The sequence below is a fragment of the Plodia interpunctella genome, chromosome 21 (assembly GCF_027563975.2).
Source record: "Plodia interpunctella isolate USDA-ARS_2022_Savannah chromosome 21, ilPloInte3.2, whole genome shotgun sequence".
Classification (NCBI taxonomy): domain Eukaryota; kingdom Metazoa; phylum Arthropoda; class Insecta; order Lepidoptera; family Pyralidae; genus Plodia; species Plodia interpunctella.
The window spans coordinates 4,745,815-4,773,691 of NC_071314.1; the positions used below are offsets into that span (position 1 = coordinate 4,745,815).

Here is a 27,877-nt window from a genome sequence, read left to right on the forward strand (position 1 = left end):
AGTGTTATCACTGTTTATTTTCCGCTGTGGTAGTTATGGGAAAGCCTCTCTTTGTTCTCCCCTACACTCCTCAAGGAATCTACATCAGTTATACCTACCTAATCATAATTAATAACGACCATTTAAATTTAGCGTTTTTTAAAAGTGATCTTCACAGAATTAGTTATTTTTTGTGAATTTACATTCGCAGAAAAAGAAGAGAAATCTGGAGAAAAAGCGGTAACACGTATAAGGGCAACCTTGTGAAAAAAAAAATTGTGATAGGAGTTCAAATCGACTCAAAAGTTTTTGGGTAATGTGTGTAGTTTTTGTGCATATAATAACGTGAAGGAAAAGAGATTTTGGAGAAGGAAAAGAGACTGAAATATAAAAAATGGGACATTTATTTAGTTCATTTTGTCGATATAACTCTGAGCTACTTACGGTTTATGATCTCGTGATCTACTTGGATCTATGACATTTATGATGAAATACTTTATGATCTAAGCCACCAATAGGATCAGTGATATCGTAAATAAGGAGCGACAGTTACGCATTAACATAAAATAAAGAGCGCTGAGAATTATGTCCAGTTCACAAATGCCTACCTAATAAAACTTTATAAAAAAGTTAAAACATTCCCTCTACTCACCCCTGTAGAGTAAAAATAATAATTAATTCAAACATAGGGCATTAAATATTGCCTAAGTAAGAAATCATATTGTGATACATAAAAGTGCCCAGAATGATGTCAGTCCACAAAAAAGTGTAAAATCATTTGGATTTGCATAAGTCAAGTTGGTCGAATTTTCAATAAATGTTAAATGAACCAATGAAAACCAATATTTTTTTATTTCACACTAGACATCATTTACAACACATATTATATGTTGATATTTGTTTGTCTGTACTATCATTATTGTATAACGTACATTCTCTTGCGCGTGCGCAGGCTTCCAGTATCGATTTACGACAGTATAAAGGTTCTGGAATTTCTATTAAAGCTTTATATAAATTACCGACGTTAAATACATGTATGGTCAAATATTTGATAAAATGCTAGCAAATACGTAGTCTGAAATGTAACATAGGTATTCAAATAAATAATTCAAAAAAATAATTTCAAATAAATCCTATTTACAACCAATAATAAATATAAATGTAAACAATGATTTATATAATATTTTTGACTTGACAAAAAAAATACTTAGACTAAAGTAAAAGAAGGCAAGGTTTTCAAAAACAACTTTCGTCACCTCGCCGCTCGCTGCTCCATTATATATTGCATAAGGCAGATATGTGTATGTATTGCCCTGAATAAACCTCAAAGACATAAAATACAAAAGAGAACAAAAGGAGCTTGGAACACATCGCGTCCTTTTCACCGAGGAAGTGAAGATAAAACAAAAAAATATTTGAAGAAGGACCGCCAATAGGGCTTTGTCTCAACCTAGTGATGTGACAATTTTATTTTTATGCTTGCAAGTCGACTGGTGACGGCTTATTGAGAAATAAACTTATGTGGCACAGTGGTCTTGTAGTTGAAGAAAGTTAAGTAAATTACTTTCCAAAATGTTTCTAAATTTGGTCGGTGCGGGTCAAGTATTGTTTTTACAATTGACGCTTTATCAATTTTGTCGCAAATTCAAATAGTAGTATATAAATATTATACGAATATATATTTGACTGAGTACTTATAACATGCTCAATAACCAATTCTTCTAGATTATTACCAAATCCCTTTTTGATTGGGGTCGGCTCATAATATCTTTTCTTTCCACAACTATCTGTTTCCTGTAAGACCTTCATTCACTTTTAAGACTTTCATATCATTTCTAACGCTGTCCTTCCATCACTTTTCGGTCTTTCTCTCCGTCCATCTACATTCATATTTATCTTCTTTTTTGTCATGTATATGGCTTGTCATTACAAGCCCAAAATTTGTTACCGAATAATTTGATTAATTCATTGTTATATAATTTAAACGTACCACCACCACACCAACCCACTTACTTTCATTTACAAATTATTAAGTAGTTTAACGTCAAGGTGTCTCTAATAAGACTTACATTTATATATATCTTTCTATATTATATTTATAGTAAAAACTAACAATCGGACACGAAGCATCGGTCACATTAATCGATATCGATATATCGACAACGATCGCCGCACTAGTGGGGTCGCTGCAACAATCTAGCTAATTAAGTATGTGAGTGTACGATACGATAACGTTGTGATTTACATACGGAGTCGAGCCCTCGCCGGGTCTCTCATGCCATTCCTAGTATGCACACTGTACAATCTTTGTACAGATGACAAATACCTCGCAAAATATAGTCTTGTCTTCTTATCTTACTAATACTATACTCGTATAAATGCGAAAAATGATGGATGTTCTGATTATTTATTATTGAGTTGATTCTAGCAAAATGTAGACAATATGTAAGTATGTGTAATGATAGTCGTATTTTTCCGTAAATACAAAATTCGATGCCTTTATTAATGCAATCAAACTCAAATTCTCAGTTAAACGAAGCTCTAGATAGAACCTACTATCGTGTTGAATTAAGATAAACATTTACCAACTGGCTTGCTATTTTATTGATATACCTGCACAACGACATTCTTGCCCAGTTATTATTCCTCACAATTATGTAACTTTTAATTAAATGGTGAGTGTTCATTTTTATTGCATCGTGTGCGATCCACGGAATAGGTTTCGATTAAGTTTGGATTTAAATTGTGCTTAGCTTAGCAAGATACTAGACTTTGTGAAAAGGTTTTTCAGCCTATATGTTTTAATGATTTAGCACCAAAGTTTTATTCGAAAACACATTGGACCTCTTTAAAATGTGATAAAAATTGCAAATCGACCCTCTATTTTGTACATTTTTTTGCGCATCTGCTTGCAGACTGAATACATGATGATATTCTGATGTACCTTTTTTGTATGTACTTTGTTCTTGCAAATAAATAGTTTGCATGTTTTGTCTGTAGCGCATATAGCGAAAATTCGATATATCGGTTTTATAAGATAAATGGCGTTTATAAGAAAATGTTGCACTGATCAGTAATTAACGATTTCGTGTCATAAAGTAGGAGAACGGTTATTTCTTGAGTACCAAGAACCATGAGTGGGCACGACTAACTTATACTTTTTGGGTATCATATTTCGGAATTAAGTTGGAAGTGACTTGAGAAAAATTTTGTGTATTGCCGTCTTAGCATAGGACTGCTCCATATCCTTCGTGAATGTCATTCGACGCTCAATAAGATACCAAAATATCTTGGCAACAACAGTATTCCCAAAGAGCTCTGGTGTCAGGCAGGCGATTGGTCGTAAAATTACAGTCATATCTTCAAAATAAGATGTTTATTCTTAAGAATGTTTCTCAGGAATATGGCTATCAAAATACAAGTCACTTGTGGCTTGAATTGAAACCAACATAATATTTAATTAAATAGGTATAAAACTAGACTTTGAATATTTTGTTGGGTTAAGTTAATTAACTGTATTCAAATGTACTTCAAATTCCAATAGAGTTTGCGATCTGAGTGAAACTAAATGGCCGTAGAGTCTTTATCGATGTGAGATCGGCATTTATGTAAAAACAGCGAATGGGTGGCAGCGGTACTAACGTGCTCCGCTTAAAGTTCAGTTGTGTTTGTTAATTTCCTAAAGCTAAAATATTAGTGGGGCTTTTATTTGTCTATAGAGCACGCTATCACGATGCTGGCTACACACTATCGCCGAACTCAGACAGATGTCGTGGGGAATGCGTAGTTTGTATCTATTTTTTTGCTTTTATTTACCGCAATAAAAAACCAGCAATTAATGCCAAATCCACCAAAGTTTGGCGAGCTGTTTGCTGATAGTATCTAATAGCCTGTATATATAAACATCTTAGTGCTTATTCGTCCAAATGGACGAATTGCTTTTTCGGCATAACAAATAGGTACCTACATAAATCAAGAGCTTAAGCCTTAAATGTTACCACGTGGAGAGGCTCCATATTACCGTGTTATTAGATTTGAAAATTTGTTTAGCAGATATGACCACTAAATAAATATTGTTTTTTACTGTTAAGAACTTAATTTATTAGTTACTCTTAAGGAATTTGCAGAACATGCATATTCATAAGTACCGGAGACAGGCTTCATCTACATTTTAATGATCGCTATGCTGAATAAAAAAAGGAAACATTGAGTTACGATAGTAAAACGAGTAATAAAATAAAAATCAGTCAAAATTTATGTGTGGCGACGTCCGCCTTAATGACCGACATTCGTACCTACGTATATTTTTTTAACGCAAAGTTTATTGCAATTGGACACACATTGTAGAATTTTTTATAGAAATATTTATTTTGTGGAGTAACATAAAATAAATTTTATTGAACCAAACCACGTGATTTTTTTCTAGTAGGTACAGTTTTCAATTAGTAGTAATTGATACTTTTAAATAAAGATGGTAGGCTGTTAAAATAAAAGAGTATAATATACTTTTTATAAGTCCATCTGTATATGAGCGAGGCGAGCGTAGGTACCGAAATGGTAGGTAATAAAATACTGGTTACGTGAAATTACTAAAGAAGTTCAAACAAAAACTGCTATTACTGCTGATCCATTAAGAAAATTTTAATGAGGATGTTAACATCAACATAAATCTGCATTTATGAAATCTCACAGATCGTTGATCAGGTAATAGGGGCCACAGCCAGTATTCAAACGAACAGTATATAAAGTGCAAGTATATAAAATCTAAATACTGGATGTTTATTTAATACCTATACTAAAAATCAACACGACCACTTACATACGTTTCCTTCTGCCTTCTTATAAAATTATACATAAATTTATATTTAAAAAATGGTATGTTTGAATGAGTTTCTTTCGGCATTTCTTCTCAGCAGTGGTCGTTCCGAAATGCTAGTAGTTTGTAGCTTTGGTAAATATAATTTAATTTAGAATACGAAGTAAAAAACATATCGCTTAGGACATATCGCTATGCCACTAATATTATAAACACCCTAGCCTACTAATATTATGTGAGAGTTTGTGATGTATTTTATTATATTTTTCTTAAACTATATACCAACAAAGGGCGGACTTTGTTTAATTTTTGTATGTTTGTTACTTTTTCACGCAAAATCTACTGGATGGATTGTTATGAAATTTGGTACACGAGTACAATATAACCTGGAATAATACATAGGGTACTTTTTATCCCGAAATTCTCACGGGAGCGAAGCCCCGGGGCATAGCTAGTATCGATATAATCTCTTGAAAATAATTCGCAGCGGTAACACGGACGTTCCAACAAGCCTAGATTTATAGTTAGCAGCTACGTCATAATCAAGGGGGTTTAATCTCAGGCACACATTGCACGAGGTATCACCTGCCACACGATACACGCTAGACAGTGTTGCCAACTTAGGAAGTTCAACTTAGACAAATATGCTTCCGCCCAACATTTTAGAAAGTTAGAATTTTTAAATATTTAGATTTTAATAAGTCAAAGTAGTGATTCATAAATCATATTATACTTTTACTGCCTGGACAGTGGAAGACACTCCACCGACAAGAAAAAAATTTAGAATGAAATTAAAAAAAAAAAACAATTTTATCTTCCTTCATCAGACATTTGGAAGGTAATTTAGGACATTTATATATCTACCTATTTATATTCTAATAGTATATCTGAACGCTATATTTAGTCCCCACCCTATTATATAAAAGTTTATCGTAAATCTGTATCGGAATGTCTGTGTATTGCATCGTACATATCTAAAAAGGATAGAGAGTTAAATTGATTATTATCTATATGTTACCAACTCACGGTTTTAAGTCCGGGTATATTTAAATTTTTGTTTTGGTTAAAAGAGTTGGTAACACTGAGCTAGAATAGTCGGATAGCTCGGCATTTGCGCCATGCCGGCCACGCGCAAATGAACCCCGTGGAATGGCTCACATGTTACTGTCAAATAATCTCGTGTACCAGCCCGTGGTGGATCGCAATTTAAATGCACTTAATGAATTTCAAAATGAACATGGGTTTTGTTGAAATTGCCTTTGAAACTACAAACAAACTGCGCTAACAAACAAAAATTTTATTGTCATTGTCGATGCTATAAAAATCGTTTGTTATAAATAAATAAATATAAACAAATCACACAGATTGAGCTAGGCCCAAAGTAAGTTCGAGACTTGTGTTATGGGATACTAACTCAACAGTACTATATTTTTATAACAAATACATATATAGATACACATCCAAGACCCGGGCCAATCAGATAAAGATTATTTTCCATCATGACCCGACCGGGGATCGAACCCGGGACCTCTCGGTTCAGAGGCAAGCACTTTACTACTGATAGTCTTGTTTAGCTCTTGAAGGGCTAAAAATATATTTGTACGTTCAAAAAATTTACATTTATGCGGTAGCGATGTCCCAAGTCTAATTACACATATGAAATTAAATTATACAAGAATATGGCAGCCTATGCATTGTATATACATATGTATTTTTAACAGACTTAAAAAAAGAGGGAGGTTCTCAATTCAACATGTACGAAAGGGTGGGCTAGTTCACATACACGAAAGTTATAAAATAAGTACTTAATCTATATTAAAATTCAATGAGACTGTGTTTCAATTTGCGATAGGTCAAGAGCTACCATCATAAAATATTGCGTGAAATAATACTGGCTGGCAGTTTGATAGAATCGTATTATTTGTTCGCGTAATAATGAGCGTTCTCAAGTCGCTGCGGCCAGAACGAATTCCGTTGTTGCGGACATTTCGCGCTTATTTTAAGTCAGCGACTGGTTTTTGTTGGGTGCCTTTGGTGCGGAACGGCTAAAGTAAATATTTTTTACGACTGTTTGTTCCCTGGATTGTTTCACAAGTGCCTCACGTGATTGCTTTCCATTTGAGTATGGTGTGTATGTGTATCAAGACAAATATTCAAAACATTTTTGAAGTAATCACTCAATCTTACAGGCTTAATATATGTTTTATGCTTTTGTTTTATTAATTCTGTCAAGTTATTGCAGAAGCAGTACTAAAGTTTCTAGTTTGGATAAATATTATAAGAATAATAAAGATACTTATACATGCCTTTATCCAATCTAGGTGTTTCTTTTTAGGAAGTTGTATATTGATGTTATTTCATCTTCGATTCGGTTGGTAGGTAATTTAAAAGTTTCAAAGTATTGAATGTCTTAATACTCTATTCATTAACAAAATCATATTTTCTTCATATCTCATAACTATATGTGAAGAAGAAAGAATCCAATTTGTGTCTTGCAAGCTTTATTATACAAGGTACATAGTTAGGGCGTTTTCTTTTTATGAAGTTCATATTAGCTTTGCTCTTTTATGGCAATAATGACAGACATAAAAATCCGCAATTATCGTTAAAGATATACTTAGTTATATCACGAAAAATATGAATCGTGATAATATTACTCAACTTATTTTATTTTTAACATATTTTCATTACCTATAAAATAAACGTATATTGTAATAAATATTTATATATGTTTTGTTAATACAAATAATTCAAGAATAACCATCGTTTTAGAATCTTTAAATTATTTCTGTAATTTATATAATGTGTATCAAGTGTTTTCCTCTTTGCTCATTTAATTTTACAGCCTCCTAATGGTCCATTTGAAAAGTCGGGCTGTGTGCATATTTTCAATACTCAGCATCTTGTAATGTGGGATTATCTAACAGAAAGACAGGCTTTAATTTTATTCCCGCTAATATCACAAGTTGTACGTTACGATAAAAGGCTCGGTGCATTTCGCTGTATTTACTGCAAATTATCATTACTATGCGCGCATGCGCCGCGCCGCCGGCAACGATCAAAGGGGCCAATAAAAAATATACTTTATTATATGTGGAGCGTAATACAGTCGCCGGCTCTCGTACTATGAGCGCTCATTCACAAGGTATCGTTAAGTAGAAAAACATTTTAATTGCAGACGTGATGTATCGTACATGTAGGTACGAAAGCGAAAAAGGTGTTGGTATTTAAAAAGAATTCATGTTTACGACGGCAGAGCGGACATGTTTTAAAAGAAGTAATCACTGCTATGCGGTTGTACATCTAGGGCACATAAAAATAATTTCAATGTGTAGAGGTAGGCTTTGTATGAGGGTGTAGGTAATTTGATGAACCTATAAATGGTATGGCAGCTGTATAAGGTATTTACCATACACACAATTATCGCCATTATCTAACGGTGCAAGGTAATTTACCTACATTTATTGCCTATTAAATTGATTTTCTTGAGAAATCCTATTACATGCCGTAGATACAATGTTGCTATAACGAAAAATATTTTTGAAGCTGAAAGTGTGAAAGTGACACGTATACGTTTGTTTTGACTTAATCCAATCGGACTCTACTATAACCATGAATTGGACCTTTAATTATTTAGCTTCTCGAAGACTCTAAGCTCAATAACATTAAATATGTCAATGGATGTCCCTCCAATTAAAATCCTGTTCTCAATAAAGTGTTGTACAATGCAGATATCGATGATCACACAAATAGTGTTGTGAAATCGGGAATTCGTACAGTCGACAGCAGGAAGAGCTACCCTGAACTACACGGTAATAGCAGTTTACGCGGCGGTTGCTCGGTTGATTTGTTGTTGACTATACTGAGATAATTATTGCAGTCCTCATATCGGAAATATGTAGTCTCCAGACGTTTATATGAATGTTACTGTGATTTAAATTCAAATGTATGCAAATGCGTTGTATCGCTTTTAAATTGTGCGCATGCTTGAATAGTGTAATCCGTAAAACTGGAATCATTTCACGATTGTGCAAAATTAGATTGTTTCATGAAAATATTACAAAATACATGCCATATGATATGCGAATGTGATATGCGAATGAAAGTGAGATGAAATGATTGTGGAGTTGCTAAAATTAAATACTAGTTGTAGAGGCTACACACATAAAATAATTGAAAACAAATATAATTCGCTACTTATCGTTTTCATTCCAACTTATTAGCTCTTGCGACGAAACTTCAAAATTATTTAACTAAGTATTTGACGCGCCAAACAGACTCGCACTAAAATATATTACTACTTAGTTATAATCGGGATCATAATGATTACATGTTAAATGACACTATGGTCAAAATGATAACCAAATTCGATGAAATTATATTGAATACTTTTTAACATTTGTCTCAATCTCGAACCACATAAGTTATTACCGGCGAAGGCTAGAACATTTTGTTACTTCATTTGTAGGAGGAATTCAATGCGTTACTACCACCGTTTGTGTAATATTCCACTGTTTTCATCACCGCAGTTCTAGTTCCAAAGCTTATTGAGTTTGTTTTTCTCATACTTTGTTTGTATTCCAAGAACATTAGGTGTTAGCGTCGCCATCATAGTCCGTTTTTACGCTTTTTTATGTTACTCCCATGGAATAAGTACGTGAAGTACCTACTAATTCCATGGTTACTCCTGAAAGTTTAGTCTGTCTCTGTGACAATTTTATCCAGTCGTTTTTGTGTTTCTACAATAAATAATATTCCCTTAGACATTTTGAATCATCAAATTGAATTTGATAAAATATTCTGTCAAAAGACTATGCGATTCGTCGGTTTAAAACGATAAAATGATTGTAATATACAATACGAGTCTATGCAATTTCAAGGCGATCTACTTACGTGTTACAATAAGAGAAGAGGTATTCAATAAAAGCTCTAACCCATAATTTCTTACTTTGTCTTACATCATGTCTATTAACATGATAGGAGTATCGCAATTACAATCGCCTAACCAAGTATATTTCCTTCATTACATATTTTGCCTAATTTTGTTGTGTGTGAGTTGGATCTCTTAAAATTATTGTCAAATTATTTGGGACATCCAGAAAAACTTGTAAAAGTCGATAATTTTACCATCGGCACCAGTGACTCTTATCAGATTGCTGTGGTTGGTGTCCATACACTGCGGTATTGTTTACCATGTGGCACCATGCTATAAAAATGCTTTCGACGTTTGTAAGTTATGAGAGCGGAGTCGTGGGCTAAAGCTACTTAAAATATTTCGCCACCACGAAATAGTAAACGGGACACATTTGGAAATGAGTGGGTGGCAAGATTTTCACCCGTAGTTTATTTAACGATTGACACGATGACTATTCCACTACGACATTCATGGCATACAATCGTCTGCTTATTCTAATAGGCGAATAAAAACCCGCAATAGTCTAACCAAACCAGAATGATTACAATTATTCTTGTGTTATTCGAAATTTCCAATCCACCCAGGATCTTGGATCAATATCCTATATATACAATATACCATGGAGGTCTAGCCTGACAAATCCAATTACATTCTATATTATATTTAATATAGACTGGCCGAAAAAGAAACAGTATTTGTGACAACCTTAGGTTACTTATCTAACTTAAATGTGCAAAGGTTAGCTTATATCTATTAGTATATTCTTTATCCCAAAATTCCCACGGGATCGCTATAAAGTCACGAATATGAAGCAACACATCCTGTGAGACGACTATAAAACTAGAGTTCTGTTGAAACCTCTGATTATATTATCTCTGATCTTTTGTGCTTCTTGCATAATATGCAGGCGAATGGGCGTGTCATCCGATAGTTTGCATATCATTGCGGCTTTATGTCAAGAAAGCTATAAAATCTTGTAGTATCAATACAAAGACTGACTCCGATGGCAGTCAGTTCCCTATCTATGTAAGGTTAGAACATGTACCTATCTCAGACAATCAATAAGTATGGTAATAATGTACGTAAATATCAGTTCAATTGTTTTACAAAGTCGTGGGTGGTAAATTGATAAAAAGTACAAAATGCTTTATCGATTATTCTTCGTAAGATGCAAATGATTTCTGGCGCGCACGCATAATTTTCTGTGGTCCTGAACTTCGCCACCGCCAGGGTTTGTTACACGTATTGATTTAGCACCTGACACTTCCCTATGGTTTCGATAAATACCATATATAAATATTCAACTGACCTTGCATTTCATCGCCAAAACGAGCTGGTACCGATGCGCCGTCAGAGCATCTTTATAAGAGCCCTGGCTGAAGTACGCGGCCCCCAGGTTGCCATGCGCGCGGCATTCGCCAGCCGTGTCGCCCAGGGACTTCGCCACGGCCAAGTCTTGCTGCATGTAGTTGATGGCTGCGTCTAGTTGGCTGAGCGCCCAGTGGGCTGACGACAGCGCGCTGAATACTGAACCCCTGAGGAATTAGAACAAATTAAAGAATACAATACTTAATTAAACTTATGATTCCCAGCCCCATAAGGACAAGTTCCCAGCATACAATATAGGTTGTAATTTTATTTTTAAATTAGATCATACATACATATATATATATATATACACATACATACATATATATATATATATATATATATTTAAACACACTTGCTCGTAACATTTACTTGAGCTAACGTTAAACGTTAACCGTTGAGAATGCTGTGCCGAAAATATCATAGTTCGTTATTGGAAATAGCTTATTTATAGACAATAGACCCAATAGTGTTACATAATAAACGTAAAATGCCATTTTTTACAAGCAAAATATCCATCTTGAGTTTTCGGATTAGCGGGTTTAGCCCTATATAGGTACTGGTAGATGGTACTTTCAATTTCAAAAGAAGCTATTCCGTATCACAGTGCCTGCACGTATTACTTTTGACATCATCATCATTAACATCTCCTGTACTTTGTTTCGTGCAAATAAATTATTTTCATTTTTTAAAATCATTATCTGTAAATTAGCACGGAATTCAGATAGTGTGATGTGACATTTTAACACAAAATGGATCAATCTTTGAGATTGAAATATTGCCTGCTCATGCACTAAAGTATGAAAAGATAACCGAAGTCATCCCTTAAGGTCCTTTTCAGCTCACAATTATTTTATGACTACGATTAAACTTATTTAATAGGGCGAAAAGCATCAAAAGCCTCATTAAAAGCTTATTAATCGAAGCGCTCTATAAACTATAACTAATCATAAGTGATCGTAAACACAATTTTAAAAGCTTCACGTTGATTCGCTGCGGCTTTATGTAGGCGCGGATCCAGCCCTCAGAAGTGGTTGTGAAATCCAAAATTTTGTTTCTATTTCGTTGATAACTTCATGATTATCTCCATATTTTTGTAATTATAATTTTTTGGATGGATCGTGTTTTCTGCGGCAATGAGGCAGCTATGCAAATATACTTTTCTGTTATTAGTATATTTAGATATGAAGATAAAAGAAAGTTGTGGGCAAGTGCCTGTTGCCCCCATCGCATCCAAAGCGCTGGATCCGTGTCTGGCTTTTTGCTCAGCGATCGTAGGTAATCGAGTTGACAAGTAAAAGCCTCATTAAGTTTTTTGTCGCAGCGGGCAATAGAGTGGATATGACACTGAATTATAATAAATTACAAAAACCTAACATGGTCGATCTACTCTAGGCGGTATTAACATAAAGAGTTGTAATGTTTTATTTTATTACATTGTTATTATGGCCGTTTAGAACTTTAGATTGTAGTGCCGTGAATAGCTTATATAATTTTGATTAAATTGCAAATTTAACATTTCATCAGTTAAGTGAAGTAAAAAAAAATATGCACTATTGCTTGACTTTTGATTATACAATACATATGCTAAATTTTCAGTAAAAATAAAGCAATGATAAAGGGTTTGCAGAAATTCGCATGATGCAAAATTCGTTGCGATAAATAAAATCACCCTTAATATTTTGGTTGTCCTAAGAAAATTTCTCGAGTAAATAGCTGGTGTGAAATCGATTAAAGTAACCTGACATAAATATTTTAATTTGAGCCCGCGCTAATGAATCACTCGGCCGATGTAATTTGACATCGTGGTGACATGTGACGCCTCTACGCGGACCTTCCAGACCGCGGGTTATTCTGAAAATACGCTTAAATAATACATAATAGTGCTTTGCAACTTTGCTGACATTTCATTTAATAGTTCAAAACGGGATCAAATTTTTGTACTGTTTTAAAATCTTCACAAACTTGTTGCGGAATCCAAAAAGAATAATACGAATTTTCTATACATTTTTCAATTATACAATTTTACTAAGTTTTAACCTATACAATTTTCTATAAATTTTTGAATTAAAATATACTTGGTGCAAAATAGATAATAATATGATAACATATATGAATCGCAGTATGTTTGAAGAAAAAATGTAGTAGTAATTGAAATCAACCGATTATTTTTAAAATATCCGTGTTGACATTATTTCTCTATCAACTTTCTTCAAAATCGTATTAATAACATCCCATTTGTCAACAATAATCTTATCTAGATTAAGATCGAAAGGGTCTGTCGTTAACATTCCGGTCAGAATAGGGCTGTATCGATAACGATTCGATCCATCAACGGGAGATAACATCGCCGAGGTGTGGGTTTCGACGCCGCTGACTCCTGTCGAGACCCTTGACAATTTTGGGCTTTTAATGTTTTCAAAATGCACCTCTGTGGTGCTTATTCAATCAATGTCTGGTAGCTGTACGAATTTGAATATTTTTAAGGGTGTTTTAATGGTTTTCAAATATGTTATTAAATTATATAAGATACTAACCATATGTTAGTTGAAAGAGCTGGAAAAAATACAGGAAATTATGCTATTGTATTAGGTAACGAATATTTGTTTTATTTTTAATATTTTTAGCTCATGGCCGGATAGGAGGAGTATGTGTTAAGTATCTACTTAACACATAGTCCTCCTATCCGTATCGTAATATAATTGTATTATTGTACTCCGGTGCGTACGTATTGCACCGGAGTACAATAATACAATTATATTACGTATGAGAGTTAATAAATCGAAGAGGTTCATCTTATTAACCTTAATTTTACAAATAATGCTTTACATAATGTCACGCGCGAGAGAAATAACGGTAATCATGCAGAGCCAAAATAATATCAATTAGTATTGCAGTATATTAAAGGGAACATGGCATAAAAGTACGTCGCTAAAATTTATGTAGCCTTTATTTCTACTACAACTGTAACAGTATAAATCAAAAATGTCGAAATTCCGACGAAGATAACCATTCGCCTTAAGGACAGTCGGCGTGAAAAATATATGCATGTAATATTATACATACTTTATATATACTTACCTATAATATTATACTTACCTATTAACTAAAGGTTATATTTGATGAAATATATTTAGGAATTGACTTAAAATTACTTATTTCTCTTAAGATAACGTGTTTCGTTACATAACGTAAATAACGTATTTTTTAATAAATTACTACTTCTCATGTCTTTCTGTGAAGAATCTTCGTTTCAAAAGTATATAAGTTTGTTTATTTTTTATCGAAATAAAACCAGTGCGTGATTGTAATAAACAACCATTTCAGTTGTCTGTCAGCGAGTCATCTTCACGCAAGATGCGTTGAAATGTTGACGCTCCAACATTGAAAAAACGGACCACAATTTTGCAAATAAAAAAGGTATTTAATTTGTATAAAACAAATGAAAGTATGAAGAGTATGGATATACAGGATTGGTAGGTACTTTTTTACAAAACTATTATTATTAATTAATAAATAATCAAATTGGTTGATAAGTACCTTAGTACTTAGTATTGCACTTATGCAATGATAGATGTTTACGTTTAAAGAATGTTTTTTTAATTAAGAAAATAAAGCATGTAATTATGCTGTCATACGAATAGAATACTTCTATCTAACGTTTTTTTGAATTAAAATTTAGTAAAATATTACATTATTAATTCTAATATTGCAAATATCCATTTTTTAAAATAGAAAACCGGCCTGGTGCAGGTCAGACTCGCGCATGAAGGGTTTATCTATAAAGACGTCACCTTTATCTATAAAGACTGCAAATCATATTTGTTGCATGGGAAACTCCTTAATATATATTTATTTTATTTTTTAGTATCAATTATAGCGGCAACAAGAACATAAGATCTGTGAAAAATTCAACTAGTATCACCGTTCACGTGACATATGGACGGACATATTTAACTGATTATTCTAGACCCACTTGGCAGATTTATTCAATTCATAATTTCACGCATGTCACTTGTCAATTTTAATTTGACAAACGCGAATATCTTGTAATAGCTTTACCAAATATGGCTTTGACAGAAAGCGCTACATAATAATTATTATTCAATGAATTAAATATTAATTTGGTTGATCTTCTAACTTTTATTCTAAATAGAAATACGGAAAGTTATAATAAACACCTGTATATGTACCTGTTTTTTTATTTATTTATAATTTTAATGGGAACTATTAAATCTTTTTCTTTTTTGCATACCACTATAGGATACCTTATTTTCATTAAATGTCCTTTCTGTTGCTATAAAAAATATATAAATATAAAAATAAATTGCTACCAATTACAATTATATTATCTGTGTTCTGTTTTTGTGGTGTATTTATCATTTTGTAATATTACTAAATCCACTGAAATTTCGTAGAAAATAAATCAATGAAAACATAAATATGATTACAAAATATCACCCCGACTGTACATCACGCGTACTCGCAGGTAAATTATTCCACTGTCAACTGGTTATATACTGTTCGCGATTAAAAATAATAATGTTACAGCTTTAATGGGCTTATTTATGTCTTGGCCCAAAAAATGTTGAAATTATTTTTTGGATTTCACATTCATAATTCCATCATCCCCGTTGTTAGTTTGTCCTAAAACTAATAATACAAATGATTAAAATATGTAGTTAATAGTTATATTTAACTTTACGAAATAAATGATCAAAACGTGATCTGCTGTGATGGCCTGATTTTCCTTTGTTAACATTGAAAAAAAATTAAGATTTTATTCAAAACTAGCCTTTGCCCGCGGCTCTGCCCGCGTCTATTTCCCACGGGGACAGGTGTCGTTTTACATTAGATTACATTGCAAATCACATATATTGCTTTTCGGGCCAGGATATAAAATTATCAGTAATGAACCCAAGATTCGAAGGCGGCCATTTGTCTTATTCTTATTAAGATCTTCGGCCGTGCTAAGTGTGTAATAGCTGGTGCAATACCTTGCAGGTTAGTTGTTAAAAAAAGTATTTTTATTCGAATGAGCCGTACTTTTATATGATGTTTTTTGTAAAATTTACAATATAAAATAGTTTAATTTGGGGCAAAAAAATTAAAATAAACAAATGTATACGTAATGTACTTTCTAAAAAATAGACATACATAGGACCTAAAGCAAAAAAAAAGTAAATTAAGCGTAAACATGCAAGAATAGAATTGATAATTTATATTCATATATTTTTATTATTCATCAAAGATATTAAAATTTTTGATACCCATATCAGAGGTGGTTTGGTGTCTATTTTACCGAAGAAACCTCGAAATAGCCAATTTCGTTCTGAATAGGGCCGTTTGCAAATAAAAAGTAAGTAGGAACGTAGTAACAAGTTGCCGGTCCATTATAGAGCACCAATAATAGCTTTGAATCGGCGCAAAATATCTCAAATAAGGATAAGGAATTATTCCTGTGAATTATTCCCTAATAATGAATCTTTCTTTACGTCTCCCAGATATATGTATATAATGCACTTATTTTACTCCAAATGGTGCTGGGTCCAGGCAACGGGTATTTTTGAGTAATGAGATCAAATTGAATCCATTTCCAAAATGTTTTGGGTTGATTTAATACTAATACTAATACCAGCCAAATACAACCTCATCATGCCGGACTGCTAGTCCCAGGTTCGATCCCCGGTCAGGTCAAGATAGAAAATGATCTTTTTCAGATTGACCTGTATTTTAAGTACATGTATATGTAATAGAATAAAATAATTATAGTATCGTTGAATTAGTACTAATATAACACAAGTCTCAAACTCTTTTGAGCTAACTTAATCTGTACGATTTGTCCCTACAAAAAGAAAAAAAAAAGAATAGTCTTTGAGCATGGAATTAGTAGGTACCTATTAATTTCATGTATTTGAGATAAAAAGTAGCAGGCTAAAACATCCCATTTGTTTCTTCAAAAAAATGTTCTACTACCTTACTTGTAAGCAAACCAACAAAACCATTTCTTTGCGTTTTCGATTCACACTTGTATTAGTTTGTATAATGTTGCTATTTAATCGTACGACTTCTTGCTTCGTGTATAATATCATTAGTTATAAGTCTATATTTGACTTGCCCACAAATATGTACCAAAAAAAGTAAGTAAGTAGTATAAGAATCCCGCAGTTTTTGCGACGCAATCAACTGGCAGCAAAAAGCCGTGTGCAAAATTGCAGATAATTCGAATATAATAAACGATAATTGGACGCTATGTTTTCCAGTATTGTGGAGCTCTATATAATTTGCCAGCGATCCGGTTTCCATTTGATAACATTTTCTCATTTCTGTTCTTGATCAGTTAACCTTTGTAGTCAAGTGGTCTGTCGCCTTCATTTTCAGGTCGTGGGTTCAATTTTATTTCAATGAAGTTCGGATTCAAAATTCCAAAGAAAGTAGATTTTCAGGCGGGATCGTTTAATTGTCTTGCTGAAACATCACCAAAATCGTGATTTCAGCTTCCTTCCGCTCACTGCTGAGCTCTCTTTGTGTACGCCATCCCTCCCTGTCCTGTGATTCTGTCACCCACGTATACCTTAGAGTTTGATTATGTCGTCCGTCCATTTTATTCAGAACGTCCAAAACTCTTTCTACTACTCAGTGGAACCATTTAATAAGTACTGAAATTGACTGGATCGATTTGAGAATATTTTTTTACGGGGTCATGAGGTCTCCATTTCACATAGAACCGTGAAGTAGCAATATACATACTTTCATGCCACTATTTTCAAATCAAATGAAGTGCAGATTACTTCATAATATTACATGCGCATTCGCTTTTAACATTCAAATAAGAAAATTCGTTAATGTAATAAAGCTAAACTTTACCTTAATTTTAGGGAACATGAGCCCACTCTCAAGGCAGCTTCCAGGACGGTGACAGCCGCTTGGTACTGGCCCGATGCCAGTAGCTCCTGCCCCACCACCTGGGGAAAAATAAATTATATCAAATCTAAATACCTTATAAGATATTCTTATATTGATGTTAAACTCGAAGCTGCCTACGAAGAGGTTTGAAGAGATAATTATTATGTCTCTAATTTAAACGATTTATTTTACAGGTCGGAAACCAAGGCGCTTGCTTCTTACATACTTCTTCTATACTTCGCACGTTCTTTGATATTATTAATTTACAGACCATCGGCTCTTGCTAGACACCAAGCCAACACCTCCAGCCAGGGCCCGGGCCAAACGACATAGATGAGATAACAGTTCGATACGTATTTTTTCTCTATGAAATTTGTACCCCATAAAGTAAATTCTATTTTAATAAAGGTTTACAAATTTTTATTGAATTTTTCTGAGTGTATGCATTTTCTATCTGGTTGGCCTATCTATATTCGTACTCTTATATACTCATCACACTTGCGATTCAAATTATTTTTACGAACACGTGTATCACTATCTATATCTCCTTTATTATGTGCGTCATCAAAAAAGGAAAACAAATCCACAACCTTTTTACTAAATCGCATTATTGTAAATTGTACTTACATAAAAAGTCGGGCTTTCGGTGTCATTTCATTCAAAGTTAATTACGAACTAATGGCCAAAGATGGGGATTTGAGTATCACGAGCGGTCAAAAAAGCAAGTCGAATTCGTAAAAGTGCATTACCATTGACATTATGAGAGCAATGTAAAACATGCCTAAGGTATTGAACATTTTGGACTTATCGCGATATGAAGCAATAATATGCACAGCTTTGGGAACACCCACAGAGAAGGCGTTTGCAATTCCGTTCTTTAAAAGGCTATATTTCCTCTTTCTAATTATCGTTCTAAATATTATCACGTTTTCAATCAACACACAAACAAGATCATTAAAACAATTTCAACCCGACCGTGACTCGAATAATAAACATTTGGCTGTTTTTAACAAAAGTTTATTATCCGCTCATTCAAAAATAATATGGTTTTATTTTTTGCCAGATTAAAAATCTTAAATACAGACTCGACCGCTATATTGAGGTAAACTACGACGCCATTTCGACCATTCACGTCCCGCTGCCGATCAACTGTCGCGCAGATTGTATGTAAATTCACGGGGGCCGCGTATTTATGGCGCTTTGATCACTCTGCCCATTGTCTGCAGGGTAAATGCGCCGAAAAATGCTCAGATGTCGCCGGACTGCGCAGGAATGTATGCAAATCCGAGCCTGTGTATGGGGTGCTTAATGCCGAGAAACCGGAACGTCTTGTTGCTTTTGCCCGAGACAGTAACATAATGTTTTTCTGTCTATTCCTCTGACAGAACGCGGCTTAAATAGATTGGCAAGGAATACTGTCCTTTGTGATCTACGTCTATATAAATAGCATTGTTGGAAGATCGTAAATGTTGTGAAAGAGAGGTTTATGTCGCGCGAGTTAACTATGTTTCAACAGAAATATTGACAAGGTAATCTTGCGTTGATATTAAAATTGTGTACAATGCGACAGTCTTTCCGGTGTTGTCGCTGTGGGGACATTTAAAGAAAAAACAAGTGAATGACAGTGTAGTTGGAGAGCCACGTTAATGGCGGGCATTATTTCGGGACTTGCTGCGCCCGCGCCGTATCAGATGCCGCGGAACGGGACCGGTGACAGTATAAATAAGTTTAAATTCGATACATCGACAGTCCTCGGTTCACACAATATTTTACAAAAGTTTAGTGCCTATTTAATACCGCCTTTTTCGGTGAAGTAATGATTGTCCGTTTGATATTGTTGAGTATGTTGAGCTCACTGGAGTCGTTAAGAATTATTTAAATTAAGTGCATCAAAGTGGTCGACTAGACTTCACTGAGAATTCTATTTACACAGATAGTAGGGCAAGATGAAGATAGAAACTACGGCTATCTAAAACTAGAAATATGTATAATATGAAATACACGAAGTCACTATAATTCATTAATAGAAAAAAAAACACTCACAGAAATGAGAACGAAAGGCGACTGATCCAGTTTCATAGCCTCTAGTTGTCTGAAAGTGGGTTCCAATGTGGCTCTTAGAGGAGACTTGAGTGAAGCCTCTACTAGTGCGGCCAGTAGCTGTCTTGAGGATCCCTCGACGCCAAGTCCAGAGCTGAAGGCGGCCAGTGCCTCGCCGTGTCGGCCGAGGCATTGTAAGGCTACACCTGGGGAACAAAATACTTGATTTAACTTAGGATGATATACACCACTTATATACTAATTAAATTAAAACAAATTGAATTAAAACTAAGTTTACTGCCGACTTCCAAAGCTCAGGCAACAATTATTTACACCACATATAGTTACAGTCAACAGCATATCAAGCTACTCAAATTCGTCGCTATTACCGCCTATTGTTCCATGCAAGGAACTTGAAATGCGGTTTTACTGTACGTACAGAAATAAAAAAAAAACTTTTTCTAGTAGACTTGAAAAGCCGAAGCATTTTTTAAATTTTTAAGCAGACGGTATACCTACTTAATGTATTTTAATAAATTGCATTACAGGGAATGAAGTTTATTTTTTATAAAATTACAATAACAAAAAAACGAATTATCAAAACTCGTAGAACAAACGTTGTTGTATATGATGTTAGTTATATATTCTTGCTAGGTTGCTGTGTGTGTTAAACAAGTAACCTTGTATTCTTGATTGATATCCTACTTCTTGATTGATATACTACTAATAAAAAAGCGGAGCCTTCTGGCACAGTTAATTTAAATTTAAGTGGCACCTAGTTTCAAGATCGAGTTTCTTTGGGAAAATATATATATATTTTTATTATCCTTAGTAATATTTCCTTTAACAGAAGCTACTGTGAAAATACATTTAAGATTCAACGAGAAATTGATGACAAGTGTGGCTACAGGTCATTACCTCTCGGTATCATCTCAATAACGAAATAAGTATCGATGATGATGCCTTGTCAATTGCCTTATTTAAAAGATCGCGTGTAATAATAGGGAAAGTGACAATCGTAGTAGCATCGAAATAGTCCATTGCAAATTGGTATTTATTACTTTGACATAAAGTGCATAAAATACACAACGCGAAATGATTTGAAGTCAGTGAACGCGACGCACGCAAGTCAAGTCAACGCGTCGTGTGTGGGGTATAGATTTTCCATAAGTTGGCGTAGGGTGATGATTTTAAATTAACCACAATAATGATAAAACGAGGATAATTTATATCTTCCATGTAATAAATAAAATGCTAGTGTAATTAGCTGTCTTTGCAAAACGAGGTACGAGCTCTATAGGAAATGGACCATCAATGCTTGTGAATTTCTCCTTTAGTTGAATCATTCTGAGTGACAGCAAGTCTGAACTCGTCTTAAAGAACATGACATTGTGACTTTATAACCAATTCATATCAAATTCAGGACAGCGTGTAAATAAGGAATATTACGCAAAGCGCTAAAAAAATTAATAATATTTATACAGACCTTGTCTATAATAAGCTTTCGGCCAGTTGGGACATAGCTCCTTGGCCCTGGTCGCATCCTGCAGGGCTGCTGCAAACTGCCCTTGTTTTAACCGAGCTGCGGACCTGGTATCAAATTATTGTTGTGATGAAAATTTTTTATGAGAACAAAATATGGATGAAGGAGTGAGGAATTTTATTTTGTACTTGTATAAAAGAAGCCTTGTCTCTTTCTGAGTATCTTTCCGGTTCCTTCCTCAGCCACAAAACGTTAGAGCCTAGGTTCCGCCTTCCTACAATTTCGCCTCCAATTTGCGCGATCTTCGGCATTCTTAGTAGTCAGACCATTAGCACGCATATGCTTTTTGTATTTGCCCCTTCCGCCTGGCCCAGGGGAGAACGGTATAGTCAGACATTTTTTCCGTTGTGTATTAAAATGAATACATACCGATTACTATACAGTATATGGTTGGCGGGGTCAAGCGTAAGTGCGTCGGTGTATAAAGCAACGGCGGTGGCGAAGTCCCCGGCTTGGCAGGCCGCGTTGGAGGCCCGCACCTTCTCCACGAAGAGCGCCCGGGACGCCGCCCCCAGAGACGCGGAGCCCGTGGGCTCCACCTGCGTACAACACTAATATTTTAATGCAACATTCAATAAATTTTAATTCAATTATTCAAGACAACAATAGATCCATATTTTGTTAAAAGTAGGTAAAAAATTACAAACTATATTATAGAAAAAAAAACATATAATATTAAGTACGTTCACAATTACACTGAGGATTACACAGTAAAGATCGATGATGATGCCTGATGCATGCAGCGTGGGAATTGGCAATTATATCAAAATAATTAATAAAATATTCTTTTGACGACCCAGGCGGAAACGAAAGCTTCATCAAACTCTCAAGTGAATGGCACTTTCTATTTATTATGGCATTTAACTCAAATACCCCAATTGACCTAATGGGTGTTTTGGCTGTGATGGCGAACAATATTTTTACAATGTTACTAAGCTCAATTGCGGAAAAAATATCAGTGCAAGACATCTTAGGTCGTTTTAAAATTCTAACATGTTAGGAATATTGTATAATCATGAAATCATGAAATATTTGCTAGGTTTTTCAAGCTAAAACACAGAATTTACCAATATTTTAAAAATGTGGTTACTTGCATGTATTAAAAACATAAAAGTATGTATGTATTAAACAAGCGTTCTCGTTAAATGATAACTAAATTTTAAAAAAATATGTACATACCTATTATGTACTAAAATCGAAAAATAAAAATAGGTTGTAAAACAGCAGGGCGCGGCGCGAAAATTCTGTCAGTGCGAAAAATATACGAATTTCGAAGACAATCGGACTTAATCATTGAATACATTTTCCGGTGGCCAGTAAAACCATTTTTATTTATTATTTTATTTATGATCTTGTGTCTAGAAGTTTCAAAAATAAAATTTTCGTGTAATCAATATATAAGTGCCCAGTTTTTTTTAATCTGTGTGTATAACTAGAAATTATACAAATAGATAAAATATTAATATTTAATGTTGCAATGCGTGATGGATATTATAAATCATAGTGCACATACTCCTCAAGGTCCAACAAAAACTAATGGAGGCGACTGGCAGCTGCCACATAAGTTCTCCTCATTTATCACTCATGAACTAGTATTTTTGCAATTTGTAAGTAATACATACTACTTAATAGTCTGTAACGTGTTTTACTTCGCCCAAGCTACGTATTTATAGCATCCATAAGCCTAGATAATTAATGATTTAAACAAGTTGTGTGTTCGTAGACATTGATTGCGTTAAAATTGCTGGGAGCATGCGTCTTGACGATTAACATCAAAGTTTGATCAAACTAACCTGGGATGGGATTTGATGCAGACCGTTGGCGTTAGGAAGATATAATACATACCACGTATATAGACCACGTGTCATCTTCAGCCCACATTTATGTTGGAAGCAAAATATTTAAGTGGGTAACATAAAATATCCCTTTATCAATAAGAATTTGAAAGGCATCTGGGCATAAGATGTAATATCCTCTATAATAAATATTTTCGTAAAAGTAGTTTGGTAGTAGCTTACCCTACCTAGTTATAGCTAATACCAGGATACACAAAAAAAGATTGCTGGTACGTACGTGATAGATCAAAGCGTTTTTTGACAAATATAAAAACAACAGTAAAAAGCGTATAGGATTTGAACATCTCGTAGTGCATATGAATGGACAAAATATTTATTACTTACGTAGAATGCGTTGATGTTGACTTAAAAACAATAAAAAAAGACAAGTGACAGTCGGCTACTGAATTCCTAAGCTCCCTTGAAAAACGTCAAGCTTTTATAATGTTAATGTTAGGGGTCCATTTCGGATGCCTATGTATTAAGTGTGATTACTTATGTTTTGGGCATTTTATTACTATTATAAATGCAAAAGATTAGAGATATTATGATATTAAATAAAACGTAAACCAAACTAGGCACTTAACTTTAGCCCTTCCAAGTAATAATGTGGCATTAATTTTGGTTTAATTTATGATAATATTTTGTTTCACCGTGTTCAAACATCTAGCTTATAACTGATTTTCGACAATCCTAAAATATTATCCAGAGTTTTTCATTTAGCACAGAGGGTCCCTAAAAATAAATGTATTCTAAATTTGAGTCGACGACGGCGCGAGTTGCATCCACCTGCACTTATCTAGCCGACAGAGCGCATCGGAAGCGAGATTTTTTTTCTCACGAACCACATTCCCCGACCAAGCTACAAAACAATCAGCCATTCATTGCCAAGAACGATATACGTCGTTGCGTGACCACCTTGTTTTAATTCCAAACATTTTATAATACACGCAATGTAACTCGCAATTTGAAATCTACGATAGAGGTTAGTATGTGGGTGTTAAAAGGTGCCCTTATACCTATGGCCCGGTACTTTGTTTCTCTGTTGACGGCTTTTAATATGAATATGAAATGATTTAAAAGGGTCATTGTTTATGTTGTGACGTGGAAACACTTTTAAGTCAAAGGAAGCGTGATATTATAGCACTGTCATACATAATGCTTAAATATTCGTTCTCTCCCACGTCTGGTCATGAATATTTCATCCTGCAGGCCGAGAATCGAACTTAAGACCTCATGATTCATAGAGCGTTGTCACTACAGACCGAAATTCTCTATGCCAGATTGCCTACCAATAACTCTTCAATAACCTCTAGCTCAGTTATAAAAACGATGACATACTTTGAGCTAAAATACCTATGTTTTACAATATTTGACATTGACAGAACTAGACAAAACATACTTTAGCTTATAAATATGCTTTTAACTTTTTTGTTACTAACAGAGTGAGTCTATTATTATTTTTTACTGATACAATAATGTTGAAGAGTATGTTTGTACAACTTATCTCTGGTTGGAACTACCGGTTCGACTTGATTTTTTCTCTGTTTTAACCATATTCATTACAAAATCTATACGCCTTAGGATGTATAGAAATCGGAAATTTCGGTAAGTTAGTCCAAACTAATATTATAAGTAAATGTGAAAGTACCTACATATGGTGTATTATATATCTATATTACATAGGAAACTAATTTGTGTGTAAAAAAATATGTTTAAAAGAATCCTGAGTAGAAAAGATAAAGCAAGGTATAAATTCGTATAAGAGATCATAAACTTCCAGTTGATTGCACGTTCTCTTCGGAAGTTAACGTCGCTTAATTTTCGCTCATGCCAATAAGTACAATAAGTTTTGGGGCCTTCGAACCTTTATTACTTTGCATTGGTATGAGCTGCGCGCGCGCAAAATTAATGAACTTTTTAATTACAAGTGATTGTTGTGTCATGTGTAAAGTATTTTTATTTCGGGCGGTTTAAGACTTTCAAGTTTCACTGGAATAAATACAATATCTATAATTAAGTTCTTAAATAAGTAAAAACATTTTATTGCACCAGAAACAATACAACCAAATAAAATGTTGAACAAGACAGCTTGAGCAACTCATGTTTTTGCAAATAAATGTTCTTTGTTTTAGAAAAATGTACACTAGGCTAGTTTATCGTTAGTGCAATCTCTTGCATGTTATATATAGAATAATAATATGAATAAGAAGGTATACATGTATATTACTTAGAATAAGCATAGATTTTATTTATACAAAAAAATCTTAATTTACTCTATAGATAAAATGCTATGAACTTAATAAAGCCGAAAAAGAAACTGGACAGGACGCAATGTTTGGTTGGCATATGTGAAAACAAAATCCGTCTCGAAGAAAAGAGAGACGACTTTCCGAAGACAGAGAAGGAGAAGTAAAAATTGGACATTCTACATACAGCTCTGTCAGGCCGCTCCAAATTAAATTTATTATTTTTGTTAAATCAACGCATATCACTTAAAATAAGATTTTTTTTTCTTATATGAAATAAATATACATAATAAGGTAATAATATTACCTCATTATGTATAGGTATACATTTATTCTAAAAAATATAGTATGTAAAGATACGCATACTGCTTAAAAGTAATTTCAGTCGCTGTTAGCACACCTAAAATATGTAAGATAATGTATATTTAGATATTAACAAAAGATAATCAGAGAAATAATCATAAGGTATTGTTTGTGATATTTTTATGACAAAAATAAAAATGGTAAAAGACTTCGAGTATGCAAGCTTACTGTTTGCAAGATCTTTTTCTCATTTCACCGATAATCGATTTTATCGAAGCTCCCTGGAATTTGCAAATCTGCCAGTAAATGTTATCGTCGTTATTAGTTCCACATTTCGCCGCCACGATCGCTGCTATCCGGTAATGACGCCGATTGTTCCGCCGCCATTTTGAAAAATGACGGACGTAATCGCTACTTATGCGGTTTAATAAAATTTCGTTTAAAGAGGCGTCTGATAACCGGCCAGCCGACATATTGGGTAATTATTTTTTCTTCAAACGGCCCTTCATTTATCTTGAAATGTTCCGTATTAAAAATAAAACACTGGGACCGCCCAGCGACTTAGTCGACGTCATTCTGCTGAATTTTAATTTCATGTCAGTTTTTTTAATTAAATCACCTGCAAAATGCTATTGGACGGCAAGTTTAGATTTGGTTGATGATATAACCTAACATTATACATATTTACATATAAAAATTAACCATAATTTTAACGAAATCATAAATGACGATGATATGAAAAAGTGGTTCTAAGATATTTAGTTTTAACATTGGCTATATGTATGTACGGATTGTATCGAGATTAAAATAATACCGATCATTAAACCCAAAACCTGGTCAGGTAAGGACACAGGCAGGGTATGGATGATTTAACAAAAAAATAGCGTCGTCGTCGGCCGTCCTTTGTCTATTTTTTGCTGCCTATTTTCTTATTGTATCTCCTCTTGGATAATTACAATTTTACCTGTGAAATATAAAACAATTAACGTGTGTGGGTGCCGAGACAAATCACACAATAATTTAGAACCGGATTTCTGTAATTTTGATGGTTTAGTGAAGTTGTTTTTACACACGTGTGCATGAATTTTATGGGAATAGATCTAGACACTCGTTCCGCTTGTAAACAATTTGATTTGGTTTGTGGATTAATTTTGGTGTAATGATAGCATGCACGAAAGTTCTGTTTGTTCTTTAAAACAGTAATAAGTACCTAGTTGTATTATTTAAATATATCTACCTTTTTATCGCTTGCAGCGACAGTTCATTATGCATCAAAAATATTCGCGGCTGACTTCCGCGCATCTGTTCCCGAGCCCGAAGGCGTGCGTCTCATCACGACTTCCATCCTTATTTGTATAACCCGACTTGGCCCGCGAGACGGGGCTTCGCGCAGGGATGCACTGACCTAACTGTATTTTCAGTTTCACTGGGTTATTATTGCGAAATGGTACACGAAAGCGGTGGATTCCGTGAATTCCTCAACAATTACCATTTCGTGAGTGACCCCTATTACCCCTCTCCAGGACTGGACCCACCAAGAGATATCTGACCTTTAACCAATGCTAATAGGTACATGTGAATTCTTTTTTTAAAGTTTTTCATTACTACTAACAGTCTTCGATACTCGCACCATTTTATATGCCCTGTGTTAACTGAAAACTAGTGCTCTTTATTTGAGAAGAATATGCACTGTGATAATGACCATTTATATCACTGCAGCACATAATTTATGTATACGAGTATATATACTATATTCTTTTCTACGTAATGATATTACTTTTATCACAAACGGTATATTGTATATCTTTAAATATTAAAAATGCGTTATACAAATATCTACCCACTAACAAAAATGTTAGTTAAAAATAGTTGATCATTTTCAGTTGGTCGGCCAAACAGTTGTCTGTAAGTCGTACTCAATGT

The 27,877-nt window shown here is 34.0% G+C and overlaps 1 protein-coding gene across 1 annotated transcript in view; it reads right to left on the bottom strand.

Annotated features, from left to right (window-relative positions):
- Positions 1-27,877, bottom strand: part of LOC128679070 (uncharacterized protein) — an 81,056-nt gene that overhangs the window by 19,463 nt on the left and 33,716 nt on the right. Inside the window, exons 3-7 of the mRNA XM_053761054.2 lie at positions 21,937-22,106; positions 21,511-21,614; positions 20,028-20,230; positions 17,946-18,043; positions 11,020-11,245 (exon numbers count right to left, since the gene is read on the bottom strand). Coding sequence (XP_053617029.1) covers positions 11,020-11,245; positions 17,946-18,043; positions 20,028-20,230; positions 21,511-21,614; positions 21,937-22,106 — 801 coding nt within the window. The remainder of the gene's footprint in view (positions 1-11,019; positions 11,246-17,945; positions 18,044-20,027; positions 20,231-21,510; positions 21,615-21,936; positions 22,107-27,877) is intronic.